General features: G+C 36.9%; 1 protein-coding gene across 4 annotated transcripts in view; it reads right to left on the minus strand.

The window, feature by feature from the left end:
• Window positions 1–19651, minus strand: part of Ntrk2 (neurotrophic receptor tyrosine kinase 2) — a 347633-nt gene that overhangs the window by 259119 nt on the left and 68863 nt on the right. For all 4 annotated transcript variants that reach the window (XM_034635215.2, XM_027920581.3, XM_027920580.3 and 1 more), the window contains 2 exons: window positions 19395–19492; window positions 12396–12495 (listed from right to left, as the gene is read on the minus strand). In XM_034635215.2, coding sequence (XP_034491106.1) covers window positions 12396–12495; window positions 19395–19492 — 198 coding nt within the window. The remainder of the gene's footprint in view (window positions 1–12395; window positions 12496–19394; window positions 19493–19651) is intronic.

The following is a 19651-nucleotide window of genomic DNA, read 5'->3' on the forward strand; positions in this document are numbered from 1 at the left end:
AAGGAAAAAAAATGGAGGTAGCATTTTAAACTGAAAGGGACTAAAGAAACCTAACGACTAAATGCAGTGCATTAACTCTGAGTTGATCTTGGTTTAAAATATAAATAGCCATAAAACACCTTTCTGAATACTGGGGAAATCCAAAGATAAGGTAATATCAGTTATAATGGAACTATTTCAATTTTCCTGAATGCAATAATAATGCTATGGTGTCCTTTCAGGAGATATTATGTCCTTAGTTTTAGGAAAAACTTTATGTTAGAAAACTGAGGAGTAAAAGGACATGTGATAAACTTATTTTCCAACAACAAAATGCTTGTTTTTTGAGCATTTTTCATTGGAAAATTTGAACATTTTTCATTTCAGGATGAGTCTGAATGCTGGATTCACTGTCAATATTCTTTCAACTTTTATTGTTGTAAATTTCAAAATAAAAAGTAGAAGAAAAAAATGAGATCCACATGCATGATGAAAATTATTTGGAAGATGATAAAATCTGGCAAAACCACTTTTCCACATTCCTTCTGTCCCTATAGGAAAAAGGAAGAGAATTCAAAGGGAGACAAAAAAGTTAGATACAGGCAGGAAGAGCACTAGCACCTATCCCCTGCTCAAGTGTGTGAAACATATAACTTCAAGTAAGGGTTAGAGATTCAAAAGAAGAATCCTGAGCCCAGCTTCCTGGGAAGACCTGAAAAGGTGGCCAAGAAGCCACAGCAATTCCAAGGACACAACAATCCCAAGGACACAGCAATCCCAAGCCTGTAAGACCAGGAGAGCAATAAAGCAGGGAGTACTTCATAGAGTGTATAAGCAGAGAAGGCTGCAGCTAGCCTCATAACATCTTCTGTGTCCCCAAAGCTACAAGGATATCCTTGCAGAGAGACATGAAGGTGGCAGAACTTGGTGAGGATTGTAAGATGCTATACCTGTGACTTGCACAGACTGGTGGCCAAGGACAGGTAAGTGGAGAGATGAACCATTACCAGCATACAGAAATAGCCACCAACTCACAGATGTGTCCCCTCCCTAGGATGCAGCACTTTATCAACTCTGAGTGCCTTCTTCACCACTGACCAGAAAAAGAAATGCAACCAGAGGAAATGGAGAGAAAAGTGAAAGACTCTGAATTGACAGGGAGTTTTGAACATTGTGTACCCACAATCATTCAAGTTTGCCTGGAATGATAGGAGATTAATGTCCTGCAAAAGGGGCTAAAAATATATTTTTCAAACTATAAAAAATAAAGCCACATCTCTTATGGTTCTTTGCCTGACATATGTACATGATCATTTTCAATACCAATCCTAGTCATTTTCCCAATTCCTTAACCAGCTGGAATTTTACCAATTCTTTCACCACAACCTCACAAGAGAAATCAGATATGATGTGAAGGATAAATCATTATGGGATATACATATAAATGTACTTTTAAAATCACCTTGAAATTTACCATATTCAAAGAGGAAAGGTTACATGTAAATCATACAGAAGTTAATTATTCTGGGCTATCAAATGCATGGCATTCAAGATGGATAAATCTAATATTCCAAAAATTTATTTCAAACAAAATGACAAGGTCATGCTGGAAAGTCTAACTGGAAGATTCAGGAAACATCCCAGCTGTTGTACTGCTCCCTGAAACCCACAGCAGCATTCCAGGAAGAGATAGCTAAGACAGGGCCGCCCTGCTTTACTCTCAGGCTGGGATGTCAAAGGTATCATTCCCAGGACTCATATGACATGCAAGTTAATAGTAACAGTCACTGGGAATGTCAACTAAATAAGAAGTGGCTTCTGTTGATAACATATAGGCAGTATCTTCTCGAGATAACCACGAGTTCAAAACTATGTCCAGAAAAATTTAGTGTTGTCCCTATAAACACAATGTTTCATATGTGAACAGTAAGGACATTGAGGCTCCATAGGGGAAGAAAAAATAGACTGTATCATTACACATCAAAATAATAATAAAAATATCATCAGAAGTGCCTGATGAATATGAGATTATGTTGAGTAATTTTGTAACAGAGCAGTAGATATTAAAGCTGGAGGGCACTCTCAGAGGATTTTTGAGTCCTGAACTGTTATTTCTAATCTTCACACAATTTTCTTTTACAGATGGTCCAGGAAGTAAGTGTGGGAAAGGCTCAGTTCAGTGGTTGAAGGTGGTTCAAGTCTTGCCAGAACTATGGAAGTTGACAACTGTAAATAGAAACTCCACCTCATTCTCAGCATTCTTCCCTCCCACCATGAACTCCTGTCCCCTTCCTTCCTTACACCGTCACCAGCTGGGACTGACATGATTTTTCTGCCTTCCATTCATGGTATTAATATCTTACTAAAGACGTAAAAGAGTCTGAATGAGACCGGGTCATTGCAGTGCTCTCTTTCTCTCCCTCCCTCCCTCCCTCTCTCTCTCTCTCTCTCTCCTCAGACCACCAATGTTCCCAAAAGATCTCAGAAGAGGCCCATGTTTTTCTACCTTGCTGGTGTCTTGATAAAAACAAACATCTTCCACTGCCATCCTCCTATCCCAGCAATGGCTTCTCCCACAAAATATAAGTGTCCTGGCCTATGGTTACAATAATTGGCAATCCATTGCAAAAGGAAGAATTTAATTTCTCCAGAATCCCTCTTTTCCTCTCTAACATACTGTAAATACATCAAATTCAAAGCCTGGTTTTGTATACAAGAAATCTTTTTAGCAGTTGCAATCTCCTCCATGCAAAAGGCAATCATATTGGAAGTTTCCATGAGCTCATGTTTCTAAATCTAAACTACCGGTATTGGGGGACTTGCACTTCCTCCCATTCCTTTTTTTTTTCAGTAAATACTCCTTTCAAAAGAAAATGCTAAAACTAGCATACCAAATCAATCAATAAAACAGGATTCTCATATAACCCAAAACAAGTTAAGACGGAGGAACTGCTCAAAGGACAATAAAATTAAGGATTTGCAATAATTTTGTACATAATGCCTTTAAATAATGGCATGTTTCAACAAATTTATATACATGCCTATGCAGTTGATAACTTAAAAGTAACATCCTCTTGAGATTACCATAAGTTTGAAACCATACCTAGGAATATTTAGTGTCATCTATAAAGACACATTGCAGTAGAGATAGGCTGTGATTACAATGGTTTCTATAAACTCTACTGTCAAACTTTGAAACTCTTATACACAATATTTACCTATGTTTTTTTTCTGCAATTCTGACTTAGTATAAAGTCCATCAGTAATCTCCCATATTCTTTTCCTTAACAATGTATTGCCAGAACATAAAACTGAAAAATAACCACTCTATGTAATTAGCTCAAAGATCCAGGGACTATTCCAAGCACTGATTTAATTATTACAGTCACCTGAGACATGAATATTATTCTTCATTCTACAAAGGTGAAATTAAGATTTAGAGTTTAAAATTTTGCCCCAAATTATAGTTAGCTTATGGGAAATTCAGAATTTGAACCCAAGCTTGTCTGGTTTACAAGTTCCCAATATTAAATTTCTATGTGTTCCTAGAGGAGGAGACTTAATATATTAAAAACATAAAGGAGGTAAATTATTCAATCAGGCTGTGTTCCCTAGTGCTACGTGACAACTATGTTGTTTTGAACTAAATTTATTCCCATAGTATTCAGTATTCTTGCCCAAAATAAAGTAAGATAAACTCAAAGCATATGTTAGAATTTAAGAAAAGTTATTATCTGTCTTCATCAATTCTGAGAAGCTCGACCACCAAAATTAGATGCTAGGAATGAGGGGGAAAAAACATGAGAGGAAAAAAAAATTAGGAAGCATAGAGAAATAGAACAAAATACCAAGAAAAGCAGTAAAAGGTAAAAGAGACATTAAGAGGAAAAGAAGAAGAAAATGAGTACACTTTCCGATTTTGAAAGTCCATTTTAAAGTATGCTATGATCCATGAGAGAAGGTGAGAGTGAATTTACCACAAGGTTTAAGGAGGATTAAAGAAGAGATCGTTTTCCCTGGCTTTTAAATACTAAATTCATTTCTCAGCATTGGAGGAACTTTCTACATTACAGGCAAACACAATCACATGGGGTTTGTGGAGACAGCTCAGATAAGACAGGCAACGAAAAGCTGCAGTTCATGCCACTGACCTCCACATGGGGGATCCTGGAGGAGACTGTGCTAAGTTAAATATGTCAGGCATGGACAGACAAATACTGCATGTTCTTACTTAGATGCAAAGCTAAACAAGTTGATCTCATAGAAGACTGGGAAGGGTAGGGAAACAGAGGATGGGGAGAGAATGTTTAGCAGGTACAGAGATGCAACTGGATAGAAAGAATGCCCTAGGCACAGCACAGTAACTATGCTGTAATTGACACAGTAATTAACTACAGTTAATTGTATATTTCAAAATATCTAACAGAGTATTTCAAATGTTCCTAACACAAAGAAATGATAAATGTTTGAGGTGATAGATATGACAATCGTCTTGATCATTACACACTACATTCATGTGTTGAAATGTCACATCATACCTTGCAAATATATACAAAATTATTATGTGTCAATTAAAAGTTAAAATTTAAAGAGTTAAGCTTTCTTACAAGGCTAAAGAAAAAAATGGCTGATTCCTTTGCTTTCTGTCTGGCCCTCCCTCCTCTGGCCAATTTTTAAGTTCTGCACACATTTTTTATATGCTGCAAAGAGTAAGCATCTTTGGCTTTCACATAGACATAAGCCAAATGTTGGCATGAAAGAAGTTAAGAGACTTTGGAAAGTAACTTTCCACCTCACAAACATATGGGGAAAAGCTTTTAATAATATCTCCTAACAACAGGAAAGAGACATTTGGGCTAATTCTTTTCTAGAGATATATTTTCAGTTTATTAAAATACTCTTCCATCTGAATATTTTTTATTCTGTACTAAGAAAGTCCTAAGATATACTCTGAGCTCAATTTGAAGCTGAAAGAAAGAAATAAAGAAAGAAAGAGAGAGAGAGAGAGAGAAAAAAAAGTTGGTTTCCTGTAAAATCTTATTTTCTCTGATACTGTTTTGTAAGGTTTACATTCCCACATTAACAAGAGACCTAACAAAGCTTCCTACTTACTTTACAAAAATGAATTAATTCACAAGTTCTTCAAATTTTCTTTTTGTTTTATTAGTGACTTCCTGATTTATAAAGTTAAAATAATATTGTTGGTCTCCCTGAAAAATGTCACACTAAATTTCCCTCAAGATTCTTTATTCTGTGTATCTTTGAAAAACAGGAGTACTTCACATCAAATTTAAAAAAGAGAAAAGGAATTATAAAAAGATTAATGAGCTAAGTTGAAAAAAACACAGGAAAAAAGTAGGAAAGTTAAAAAAGTATGTTTATAACCTTAGGGCAAGAAAGGCCTCCCTCAGTAAGAAATAAAACTTGGATGAAAAAAATGGACAGATTTGCCTCTATAAGAAGGCATGTCTTTTTGTCTGCCAAAGACACCATTAAAAAGTCAAAATACTGTAAGAAAATATGAGAACCTACATGACCAATAAAAATTAATATATGCAAAGCACCATGTATCTATAAATCAACAATAAAATAACATTTCTTCTTATTTTTCACATGATAAAGAAGGTTAGCTTTATTATTCTTCAAAACATCATCTTGACCCAAAATTGGCAAAAACAGAAATGACTGATTATATCCAATATGGGTGAGAATAATAAACCTCTTACACTGTTACTGAAAGACTAAATTGGAAAGGTAATTGTTCCACATCTAAAATTTACACACTTTTTTTCCTCAGCAATCCATTTTCCCATATCTATATATCTATATAAGGTATGATTTGAAATACTTTTTCTGAAACTTTGTAAAAACTTAAATGTCCAAATGTTTTAAATAAATCACAAATAATAAATAACAGTAAGTATTTATGTAGCAATTACTAAGTAATAAGAATGTTTATAGGTGCTCCACAAACATAAACATAGTTTGTCTTCATAACAACCCTATGAGGTAAGTACTATTACTGCCTGATACAGTTTGGATCTGGAATGTGCCTCACAGGCATATGTGTTGAAGAGTTGGTCCCCACCTTGGTGCTATTGGGAGGTGCTGGCAACTTTAAGATTAGGGCCTGTGAAAACAAGTCAGGTCATTAAAGACATGCCCTTGAAGGGAATAGTAGGACCCTAGTCCCTTCCTCTTCATTTTCTTTCACTTTGCAGCTATAAGATAAGTGATTTTACTCTACCACTCACACCCAATATGATGTACCACTACAGTCCCAAAGCCATGGGGCCAACCAAGCAGGGACTGAGATGTCTAAAACTGTTAGCCAAAATAAAACTTATCCTTCTATAAGCTCCAGTATTTTGTTACAGTCAAGGAAAGCTGATGAACTCGCTGCTTGATTGTGCAAAGAAATACTGAGGCAAGAAAATATGTGATACTTGCTCACATAGCTTGCAAGAGGCAGAGCCAGATACAAATACAATTACTCTGATATCAGAATGCTTGAAAATGCTATTAAATCGAATGTAGCAGCTTCCCTAGGTATTGCTACAAAAAAGATCCACAAGGAAATTGTTAACTTAGAACAAGATCCAGAACGAGACTGGTATTACAATTTTTTTTACGGAGCATAAAATGAGGCTACATGTTTGATTATCTGCATAATAAGTGAAGCTATATTTTTATCATTTACATAATATATGTATTCTTGATGGTTAAAGAAAGTTATTTCTAGGAGTAGAAATAGTAGTGGGAAAAGAGGGAATTTCCATTTTTAACATTATATATTTCTAAACTATGTGAAATTTTGAAAAACAAGAATGCATTCATTTGTTAGTGTTATAACTTTTCAATGTTAATGTTATTTAAAAAAAAAATAAGCCGGAAGGATATGGAAAGTGGTTTGTCCTTACAGATGTTTCTACAACTGTGCTTCTGGCTTTTGGTCATATTTCCCTCTCTTTAAAAGTGATCCAAATATCTGTTAAATTCAACCTCCTAAACTTTCCAGAATTGTTTTCAGCTCATATAAAAGGCTTTAACCTTCAACCTCTTTAGCTTTGGCCCCACTATGTTTATGACTATTTAAAACTAACAAGATTTTTGGTTGTTGTTAAAAGACATCTAGAAGACCATTTTTAAGAGCAGAAATTTAAATTGTGGACTTGGAGTTTGGAGTTAAGAAAACCTGGATCTGCATCCTCAGGCAGTGTAGCTTTTCAGTCATTACTGAGTGGAAATCTTTAAAGCTCAAAGGGCAGGAAGGAATGAATGCAAACAGAGAATTCTTCGAGCAAGGTAGAAGGCTGCAGAGGAAATCTGTGTAGGTTATTAAGACAGTGATAGAAAAGGCTTCCTTTTTAGTTCCTTCTGTAGGAGTTTCTGAGGGTCCCTTAGATATTTTACTCTAGAAAGACAATAAATGCATCAGTATTTAAAGAAGAAATATCACATGTAGGTTACCGTTCAGGAAATTCAAGTAACACTATGCTGATAGCCAAAACTACTCTTTACCAGTGTGATGCATGCCAAATGCCCTCCATGCTGCTGTATTTTGTATTCTCTCCAACCTTGAACACCATTAATGCTACAGGCAAGGCTCCCAGCATGAAGAAATCTTTGAAGACTTGGCTGCCCTTATGGCTGTAGAAGCTCGCATTTCCCCTTCATATGCACTTGTACTTCTTCAGTGAAGAAAGGGAGCCAGGAAGCCATGTGAGAGCTAAACATAAGACTTGGTTGCAGCAGGATTGAGAGCATTCAAAGGCCTGGTTGCCTATTCTTTGGCAATAAAGCTACTCTGCAACATTCCTTGAACTCTGTATCACTGAAAACTAAAATTAAAATAAATCAGAAGCAGCCTGAGAAGAAAAGGAATAAAATGTTGTGCTTACATGTAGAGGTATTGGCATAGACATAGATTTAGATAGAGCTGCTACATATTTCATGCCTCCATATTAAACACACATATGAATAACCTCTGTACAGATGGCACAACACTAACAGAGAAGTTTCATATGGGGCTTCTACAATTATGGTAACTAAATATCCACCAAAAATCAACAGGACAGTGTAGAGGTACAGAAGTGAGCAAGAGAAAAATGGACAAGGAACGTTCTTCCCCCTTGACATCTTTACTGAAACAGGGTTAGGAGCCAAGTAGATGGACACTAACAATAAGAAGCTTAAACTATAGCAATCAATAGTGAAAGATAAATTCTATTTTAACAGGAAGATATAAGCCACCATCTGGAATTTCTGCCAACTTCAGAACTGGACAAAGACACACAGTCCAAAGTCATCTATACAAAGGTAAAGAGGTAGAAATTAAATATGTTCATATGCAAAATGGAAAGCCGAAGTGAATCCTCTAAATTGAAACAGTAATAATTGTTCAAAACCTCATGTGAAACCCAACCTACATACCCTGCAACAAAGCCTGGACAAGATGCCCTTTTGTCTATAGCCATTAATTATCTTGAATCATAGGAAATAAATAGGATTTTCCCTGTTAGAAAAATCCCGATGGTCTCCAAACATTCATGTTACCCATCCTCCAAATACTATTTGCCAATTAAAATTCTTTAATTGTTCAGTTGATGCCCACTTCTTCACTCTGAGCTGGGCAGTGGGTAAAGACAAATATGAGTGTTGTCACCACAAAGCACTCTCAGTCAGTGCTACCCAAACTGGACTGCACCATCAGCCCTCTGTATATGATGAATCCACAGAGGAAAAATTCCAATGACACTTACAGTGTTATGCACCCATCTCCAAAGAAAATACCACAGCCCACTGGCTGTATTCTCAATCCTGATTTAAGGTACTTGTTTGTAATATACAGAGCCCTGGGGATGGAAGCAATGCCATAAACATATTTGGGTTCTCAGGTAAATCTCTAAAGCTCGAGCTGCCCTGTATTCAGCTTTAGTGTGATATTCAGAGGTTTCTGGTTTGTGTGGCCCTGGGCTCATCAAAATCAACAATATAATCTTGAGGCTTCTATCTCTCTAGGTAAACTATGCAAATTTTGGTGCTATTGATTGGATATGATTTGTTCCCTGAAAATTCATATGTTGGAAGTTCGGTCCCCAGTGCAGTAGTGTTGGAAGGTGGCATCAAGAGGTGGAGCCTAGTTGAGGGTGCTGGATCATTGGGGTGCTGCCCTTGAAAGGAATTAATAATATTGGCTTTGCAGAGTGAGTGAGTTCTTGTGAGAGAAGGCTGTTATAAAAGAGCAAGTCTGCCCTTCCTTGTTCTCTGGCTTGTAACCATCTGACTTCTCTCACACAAGCTCTTGCCATGATGTAGCAAGGACAGGGATTCTTCACCAGAGCTGGCACTATGTTGTTTGAACTCTCAGCCTGGAAACCTGTGAGCTAAATAAAGCTCTTTCTTCTATAAAGCATCCACCTTCAGGTATTTGACTGTAGCTACAGTAAATGTATTAATATAACTAGGGATGAGCCAAGAGCTGAGAGCACCTATGGTTGGGCTGACAGTCATCCTCTATCCCAATCTGTTTCCAGGATAAGGGAATAATAAAGGGGTTAAAATATCCATGAAGACACTTATGAGGGTAAGAGTTACATCTGGAACGGCTCATCTGCACATCAGTTGCTGGTCTCTCACAGTATTTATAGTTCAGGCCAAGGCTATGAATCTATTCTATTCTAACTCAGAAATCATGACTGACATATTGCCTGGTTATTTCAGGAAGTACAGTAGTGTTTTTACATGTTTTTTTTTCTTTTTAATACATATGTTTTTCAGTGGTAATCCTTGCTCTAATAGCATTCAAAGTACATTAATTTACGTTAATTTTTAAATACCTCTTTTTATGCAGTTTCATTTGCACTGGCTGTATAAGCCACATCCTAATTTCTAGATCCCCAAAGATTATCAACTCAGCTTCTAACTTGTAAAAAATAACCTCAGATCAGGCCCAATTTGCTCATATCATGCCACAGATCGACATGTAGCTAAAAATATAAAAATAAGCTATTCTAAACAAGAATATGACTCTCTGAGACAAAATTTCTAAAAATACCTTTATTTTGTTTAGGAAAGAGAGAAAAACATGCAATATAATAGTTACTGCCTGAAGGAAGTCATTTGCTAACTCTGTGTCAAGGTTAAGCAAGCTCTATCTTCCAATTCATTAAGGATATCCTCAGGTTACACTCAGAAAATATAGGTGCTTTAGTGGCAATCACCCCCCAATTATCCAAGTAAAATACAATATCAGTCCTAGCAGCAGGATCCCAATATTAAATACAATCATTTTTAAAACCAAAATCCACCTTTTCCCTGTTCCCTAGCTGCTCTACAGAGAGTAGGAGGTTGACATATAATTTTTCTGTCAGGGGTAGTCCTAAACCAAGGAAGAGGAGGGGCTTCTTGATTTTGCTCCAGGGACTCCCAGAGCTTCAATGAGCTCCCAAAAGGAACTGGACGAATCTTCACGCTAAAAAGCCATGGGATGAAAGATCTCAAACTAAATCTTTAAGAAAGGATATTCTATACTGCTACAATGTGATACTCTCCAGTAAAATCGATGCTTGGGGACATGCACTCCAAGTGCTTCTAAGGAAAGAAAGCACTTGATGAAAATGAGAAACACAAATTGCCCTGGTAGGTAGCCAATGTGTAGAGGACAGCTGCCTAGTCCAGCCCGAGTGACAGCCTCGAGACCCTGGGACTTCAAAAGGTCTGGGAAGCAACGGGTGAGTTTGTTTTGTTTCCCTCCCCCACACCTTGTCAAACTCAGAGAGAGATCTGGTAGCCCATGTTTTTGACATGGAAAAGTGATTCTCAGAGAATGCTAGGAGGCCAGGTGTAGTGGTGCATTCCTATAATACCAGCGATTCAGGAGGCTGAGACAGGAAGATTGCTGAGACCAGCCTCAGCAACTTGGAAAACACTCAGCAACTCAGTAAGACCCTGTCTCAAAATTTAAAAAAAAATCAAAAAGGGATGGGGATGTAGCTCAGTGGTAAAGCACCCATGGGTTAGATTCCCAGTACACACACACACAGACACACACACAAGAATGCTTAGGTAATAGCAGTACTGGTATCCCCTAGAAACGGCGAGAAATGCCAGCTCACAGGTCCATCCAGACCCTATTAATATGAATCTCTGGAGGAATCCCAGTGATCCATGTCTTCCCAAGTCCTATAAGAGTTTCTAGCACCCAGTCACATTTGAGAATCAGTTGTAGAATGAATTAAAATCACTGTAGTATAGTGCCTCTCCCAAGCTTTATTGATAATTAGAGAATGAAAGATCTTTTATTGTCCTAAAGAAATGTCAAGAGTCAGCAGGTTAAGGGGGAGTCAGAAGTTTGGGGTTTGTTTTTTTCTAATTTTTGTTGTTTTATGCCTGAATTTACCAATAATCTTCATTTTCATTTCTAATTTAAAAACCAGAACCACAGACACCAACAAAACTAAAAGAGGAATGTCATAAATATATCTGGTCTACCCCAGGGCCCAGCGTGTGCTGGGCAGCTTACTGCTATTCAAACATTTCCCTTCAAATAGACAAGCAACATTAATAGTAATTCTAAATTGGCCACATGGATGAAGAAAACCTATCAGACCTGCTCTCCAACACAACTAGACACCAGTAAGTCTTCACAGCTTTCCCACTCAGACACAAAATACGACAATAACTTAAGGGCCGATGTATAAGTTTAAACTTTAGAGCAAACACTTTTAAATTATGAAAACTCTTCACTTTTTAGATAACAAAAACATGGATACAAATTTACCCATTCCACCAAAATTTATTTTCAAGTCTCTAAAAGAAATTAATAATCGATTCTTAAGCAATATAGCCTCTAATTTTTAATCCAGAACTGAGAATTTTCCACATAGAAAAAAAAGCCATTCATTCACAGATCCTCCAGGTACTGCCAACAGTTGTTCTTATTTTGCCTCCAACAGTATAGTTTAAATGTCAAATAATTAGAATCTGGAAAAGCAAAACAAGACCAAAAGCATGCCACTAAAGATGTGGAAATCAAATGTATAGCAGAAAAGACCTTTCTTCACAAAGCACACGTGCCCACACTACACTAGCCACCAGGTCTCGCCTGCCCTTATGTAAGCGAAAGGGAAAATCAAGCACTATTTATAGGCCAAGCTCATCATTAGCCACTTAATACTCAAGAAGCCAGTTCCGTATCTTCTGGGACAACCATCCTCATGGGAAAGTAGGCAGTTCTGAGTAATCAACATTATTTTGCTCAGTCTTGATCTGTAGTATCATATATTTGTTGCTATTTTTTCAGTCTTAAAAACCAGTCATTGTAAATCTAGCCACTTCCTTCTTTAGTGGTAATTAGCATTAGTCATAAGCCAAAAATTATTCCACATAAGAAGTAAAACAAATATAACCCTTACCTTTCATGCCAAACTTGGAGTGTCTTGCCAATTTAAGCAGAAACAGCATCACCAGCAGACAAAATCCCACCACGGATGCAATTACCACCACAGCATAGACCTAGAGAGGAGAGATGCCAGTGACACACTTGTAATAGTTCCCCATAATTATATGATGATGAGGAGGAGGACAGTTAATGTTTACTGGATATTTGTTCTTTTAAAAGCTTTAGATATACCAATTCACCTAATCCTCAATAACCCTATAACAGAGTATGTGGGTTCTATTATTATAACTAATTTACACATAAGAAAACATAAGTTAAATCTTATAAAAATGGTCATTCAATTGATAGGATACAGACATAATTGTTTCTATAGCATTATCTATCCACCCATCCACCCAGCCATCCAGCTATCCACCCAGCCATCCAGCTATCCACCCATCCATCCATTCATTCATGCATCCATCCATTTGGAGAGACAGAAGAAAGATAAAGAGTACATGAAATATGACTGACAAAATACTGATAGTTTTTAGGTTGGTGAAAGAAACAATGGGGTTGATTTTATAGTTCTCTCTAATTTTTGAGTGTTTGAAAGTTGTCCATAATATAAAAGGTTTTTTAGGTTAGTTAGTATCATTGCTCTTGGAAGGGAGATACCTGTGAGCAATGATTAAAAAGCAGGAGGACACTTTTGGGTGTGTTCCATTTGTGAAAGCTCTTGGAGTTGTACATTTATGATCTGTGAACTTTTCTGTATGGATGTCAAGGCCAAAAAATGGTGTTTTAAGTTTAAAAATGGAATTTCAAGGTTTGGGTTATATAAGCAGAGATAGGCATGGGAATCCTTTAAGAGTCCTGAGATGACGATGGCAGAGATACAAGTGGAAATTGAGTTCACACTGCTATCATCACTACTCTAAGTCCATTATGATCACAGTGCCACTCTAAGTGCATTATAATATTCCAGAAACAGAGATATAAGCAGCATGTGCATCACCTTTCAGTTTTGCTCAGCCCAAGATTTTGTATTTTAAAACAGAAGTTTCAAGGAGTTGGCAACCTTTGTGGGTCAGATAATGGGTCAGATAGTAATTATGTAGGCTTTGCCAGTCACACAGTCAATCTCTGCTACAACTACTCAGCTGGGCGATGTGGCATGAAAGCAGCCATAGAAAATAGGGAAACAAACAGGTGTGGCGCTGTATTCCAATAAAACTTTATTTATAAAAACAGATGGGCAGATAGATGGATTCAGACCCAGTTTGCTAACTTCTGCCTCACAATATCTTAGATGTCCACATTGATTTAGACACTTAAAATTCATTGTTTCATTTAATCTGCATAATTCAGAAAATAAACAGTATTGTCCCCCTCTGTGGTGATCCCTAGCACTGTTCAGTAAATATTTCTGGTGTCCCTTGTGTCTTTCTATAAAATGTACTTCCTGGTTTGCTTGTGATTATGTGGGTTCATGAGACTTCTGTCATTGCAGGGTGCAGACTTTCATTGCTTGTCTCTGAACTTAGTATAAGGCAGGAGTTCTCTACTAGGAATAATGTTGCCCCCCAGGGAAATTTTGTAATTCTAGGTTGTCACAACTAGAGGCAAGGTGCTGCTAGCAGGGTAAAAGTGGGTGGTGGGTAGATGCCAGGGATGCTGCTAAACATCCCATAGTGGCTAGGATAAGGCCTCCAAACAAAAACTTACTTGTAGTAAAATGCCAATGGTGCCAAGGTTAAGAAACCTTACTCCACCCTTCTCTCCAGCTCTTTTTCTCTCTGTTATAATAAATGTGAGCTCTCTGAAAAGCAGCTGCTTTGTCAACCCAGGCCTAGAATCAAGACAAAGCTGAACAGAGGTCCTAGCCAATATGGAATAAAACATGAAAAAATCATTTGTGGTTTGGGCCACTAAGATTTGGGGATTTTTGTTACTGCAGCATCGTTTACCTGGACCAATATAGTGAGAGGCACTAGAGAGTAGAGAATTTTAAGAACATGTTTTTTTCCTAGTGTAAAATTTAGAATTAGCATTTATTAGATACATGATTTCAGAATGACTTAAGCTCTCTGCATTCCATAATCCTCATGCGTAAAATGAGGAATATAATTGTTTTATATTTATATTATATTTATATTTATTTTATATTATATTAATATGTAATATATATCTTATATTTATATTTAGGTTGTTGTAAATCCTCAATGAGTTAATATAGAAAATAGGCTCAGAATAGTCTCTACTATAATAGGAAACATATTGTTGGCTATGACAATGATAAAACTAAAATTTAAGAAAAAATTAAACAAGTAACCCAAGGTCACACCCCCCAACCCTGGAACTTGAATCAGTCTGTCTAGATGTTTTTGACACCTGTTTCATGACACTGTCTCACCAGTGTGTGACTAACAATGAATGTAAGAAAATAAAAATACAATGGCTAATCCTCCCCAGGATGGCACTATCTGATGCCAGATGAGGACATCATTAAATAAGTCACAACACAAAAAAGAACAATGCCAACCTCCTGGCCCAGGTGGAGTGAAGGTATGATAATTCTCTGCTCTAGTACTTTAGCTATGAGTGGCTCTCCCATATGATGCTCCTGCACACATCTGAACTTAAGACTTAACTCTGCCTCACCATTCTATACACTCACAGAACAGCAGTAATTCCTACAAAGCTAATTATAGATTAAGTAGTTCTTATCAAAACCATTTCCCTCAAACTTACCAATGAGCTTGGGTTTTGTTGTTGCTGTTACTTTATTTCTAACTAATGTTTTCATGAGAAAGAAATCATAGTATGTCAGCTATAATTTTCTTTATTAGCCTCCAGACTTCCAAAGATAGAAGAATAACTAAACAAACAAGTTCCAACAATATTTTATAGACAAGACAACTGGGATGAAGAGAGGTTCTGGGACTTCCCCAAAGTCTCCCAACCTCTCAGCAATACCATGGTGTAGGCTCTGACTCAATTTAACAAGTCTTTGGGAATTCAAGTGCCCCAGGTCCCTGTGTTTGCAGGACACCTATCCTTTTGCGGCTGTGGTGGAGCTAGACAGATGTTTCAGTTCTCCAAGCTTCCATTTTTTCATCAGATAACAATGTTTGTCCCATTTTCTCTACATAGTTACAGAATGTACAAGTCAACCAGAAAAATGAGAATTGGGCTCTACTTAAAAAGCAGCCAATTATTTGCAAACAAATATTTAAACTTATCTGATGTCATTGTAACACTTTCATAAACAAAGACTCCTCTGACAGTAGAATCATTTTTTTTCAAAAGTGAATCATTTGATAAATGCAGAGTTTCATGAACTGTGCCTGTGCTGAAATGGTGGATGGCCTTTAGGTGTGTGAGTTTGATTGATTGGTTTTTGGTTGTTACCAGAGGAATCTCTTAGGATGTCAAAATGTATTCTAGTGTCATGTATAACTAATTAAAACAAACTTAAAAATTAAGAAAAAAAAAAAGGATCTCCTCTTCCCTGCAAATCCAACAAGGTGCAGCATAAGATGGTCTTGTTGGGTCAGAGGGTCAGTGTTTAAAGCTGTATTCCAAATGCCCTGACTATGCTTTCAACTTTCATATCAGTTTCCTGGCTCTGGAATTTTTCTAGTGATCAACACTGTGATAAAAGATTATGTATCAAGTATCTGAAGCACACATCATTTTAAAAGTTTCTTCAAATTCTATAAAACATAACCTTGCATCTCCCACAGGTTTCTAGGGGGTTAAGACAGAGTCATATTGTACAAATTTTCCACAAGTATCCTCATTGATCTTGTCTTCTGGTACAATAGACAGTTCAACATCATTGAGATATGCCTATTAGGGGCTTCACTTTATCATTTTTATTAAAAAAGAGAAAAAAATGAATATAATTGGGATACATGCACACATGTGGGCTTTAGTGCATGCTGTTTGGATTTCTTAGGTATACAAACAACTTTTACAAACTAAGAAATACTAAATCACTCAGTATAAAAATAAAATTTGAAATGATTGATAAGGCAGAAAGTAACCATTCTTTAGTAGATTCACCATGGTATTTGTTCTTGCTATTTCAATGTAATGCATATACTTGGCATGGAAGTGTGTGCATGTGTATGTACATGTGTGTCTGTACAGGACATGTTCACTTTCAAATGCAGTTGTGCTGGATCTGTTTAGGAGCCTTCCATTGCCATTGACAGGACCTTGGTTCAGGTATATATCACATCATATTACTGTACCAACCTCTAACTAATCACCTACTTCCAATCTCTCTGTTATACAACCCATTCTATAGTGTTCACCATAAGTCTAGTCAGTCTGCAAGACTGAATGCCTACTAGGTGTCAGGTGGTATTTTGGGAGGGTAAGGATGTGATTGTGAAAAAACACTGATCGGGTTGCTTAGAGGTAATCCTCTTTAACCTGAAAGATATGTACCAAGACTTCCATTGGATGCCTGAAATCATGGATAGTAATGAACCCTATATATGTTATGTTTTTTTTTCTATATATACCTGCCTATGGTAGTTTAGTTTATAAATTAGGCAGAGTAAGAAACCAATAATAACTAATAGCAGAACACAGAACAATTATAAAAATATAACAGAATAAAAGTTTGTGATTTGGAGCTATTACTAAGTAAAATAAGGGTTACTTCAACCATGACAGTCAATCTGATAACTGTGTAGCTAAAGGATGAGTGGTTTATACAGTGTGGACATGCTGGACAAAAGGGTGCTGCTTCACAGCGAACCAGTGGCTTGGAGAGGGATAGGCATGGAAGGTGAAACCATGGAAGGTAAAAACTGCAGATTAGGGGTTGTCACGATACTAAGAATCTGGCTAAAGAATCTTGAGTATAGAAAAAGACATTTAGCAAATACATGAGGCAAACAATGACTGCTCAAAAGGAAATGAAAGAGTAAAGGCTGCCTGCTGGCCACCTTGCTAAAGCCACATGATGATTTCTGCGATGTCTACCTGCTGTAGGGGGCACAACGAATGCAAAGAGTAAACCTGGAGTATTTGAGGAGCATTTAGAAAGACAGAGGTGAGAAGGGAGAAGGGTGTGGACGACAAGCCAGAGAGAGGAGTAAGAACAAGACCGCACAGGGCCGCAGAAGGTACTGTGAAGAGTCTGGTTTTGGGGATAGAAGTTTTATTAAAATTGAAATGAGAAGACAGAATTAGAAAAAATAAGTGATCTGAAAAAAAAGGAAATTCTGTCATTTGTGACAATGTAGATATATATATATATATATATATATATATATATATATATATATATATATATAAAGGGCATTTGTGTTAAGTAAAATAAGCCAGGCACAAATTCCGGATGTTTTCACTTATGCTGTTTATGGAATAAAAATTCTCATAATAAATTAGTTATCAGAAGCTAGGGCAGGGAAAGGAAAAGGGGATAGGTTGTTCAATAGGTACAAAGTTACAGTTAGAAGGAATAAATTCTGCTTTTTATATAATCTATTGCATTGCATGGTGACTACAGTTAATAGTAAGGTATTGTATGCTTCAGAAAGCTAAAAAAGGAATTTTAAGTGTTCTCAGCACAAAGAAATGATAAATGTTGGAAGTGATAGATATGCTAATTACTCTGATTTGATCATTGCATAGTGTATGCATGTATGGAAATTGCACTTCACACCCCATAAATATATGAGATTATTACTTGACAATTAAAAATAAAACTTCAGAAAGTGATCTCATTTGTGCTTGTAACAGTCACTAAAGCTGCTGTGTAGAGAAAGATCAGAAGTTGATAAATACAGATGAGTGAGGCAGGTTAGGAGGATGTGGCACCCTCCAGGAAAGAGTACCTGTGGCTAGCTTTCTCAGTAAAGGGCCAGATAGTAAACATTTTCAGTTTTGCAGACCATATGGTCTCTGTTGCAATGATTCCACCCACCAAAAGTAGCCACAGGTAATGTATAATATGGGCATGATCATATCTCAATAAAACTTGATGGATATAGAAGTTTGAATTTCATAAAATTTTCAGGCCATGAAACATCATTATTCTTTTTCTCTTTTTTAAAAATATAAAAACTATTCTTAGCTTGTAAGCAGAAAAAAAAAAAAAAAAAACAGGTGGCAAGCCACACTTGACCTCATAAATCCTAGTTTGCCATGCCCTGGGTTAGCCTACAACCACAGCTATGGAAAGATATGCCGGGGGTAAAACATATAAAGAGGCAGAGCTCACAGGACAAGCAGGCTGTATGCATGTGACAAGTGAGGAGATGAAACTATGGAGGAAACTGTTAGGTTTTTGACCAGAGCAACAGAAAACACCAATCCTATCAAGATGCCTGAGATATGTGATTCTCCCTTAGGTGGCTCTTCACTGTGTAATAAAACTGAAAACTACCTTGGGACTGTGCTTCAAGATCTATGTCTCCCACCTTACCACTTCCCTGCACACACCAGACCCTCCAGTCCACACCTGTGTCATGTTTACCAGTCTGAGAGCTCTCACTCATGCATATCAACACCCTTCCCTCCCATTCTTCTATGTCCAAACCTGGCCCTCCTGCATAGGCCACATAAAATACCACTCTACATCTGGGGTCTCTGAATGAAATGCTACCTTCTAAATAACAAACCTGATTTTCATTTGTATTTTTATATCCTCCATAAACTACTGGATTCCTACATTCGGTGGGCACTCCTATTAAAAAAAAAAATTTAAACAGAATGTGAAGGTGTGTTGAATGAGAATGGCAATTTCCTGATCTTCTAATGATCACATGGTAAATCACAGATATTTGAAATAATAATCACTAACAATTAAAGTGGTGAAAAAAGGAGAAGCAATAAGCCAGAGGCTATATAGCATCTTTACTTTTCTTAAACCTTTCTATCAATTCCTCCAAACTTTAATCACCTGTTTACATATGACTATAATGTCTTGTAGAAGGAGCTACATTCCTACAACACTTTGAGCTTCCAAAATTCTCAGAACCAATCTAGAAATAGTCATCACACTCACCGAGAGACGTTCCTGACTAGTTTTGCCAGGGACAATTGTGGTGGGGATTTCATAGCTTTTGTTCATGGCATCCCCGAGGTCATTTGTCGCAGTCCAATCTTAAATTGGAGAAAAGGGGAAGAGAAGGAACATGAAATTGTCATTAAGGTGTTCACACACACAAGGCCACAGAAAGATCTAGAATGAAGCAGTACAAATCACAGAGCTTCTGAACCACCCACAGCCTGGCTGTAGAGATGTCTGGCTGAAGAGTTAAA

The sequence above is a fragment of the Marmota flaviventris genome, chromosome 13 (assembly GCF_047511675.1).
Source record: "Marmota flaviventris isolate mMarFla1 chromosome 13, mMarFla1.hap1, whole genome shotgun sequence".
Taxonomy (NCBI): domain Eukaryota; kingdom Metazoa; phylum Chordata; class Mammalia; order Rodentia; family Sciuridae; genus Marmota; species Marmota flaviventris.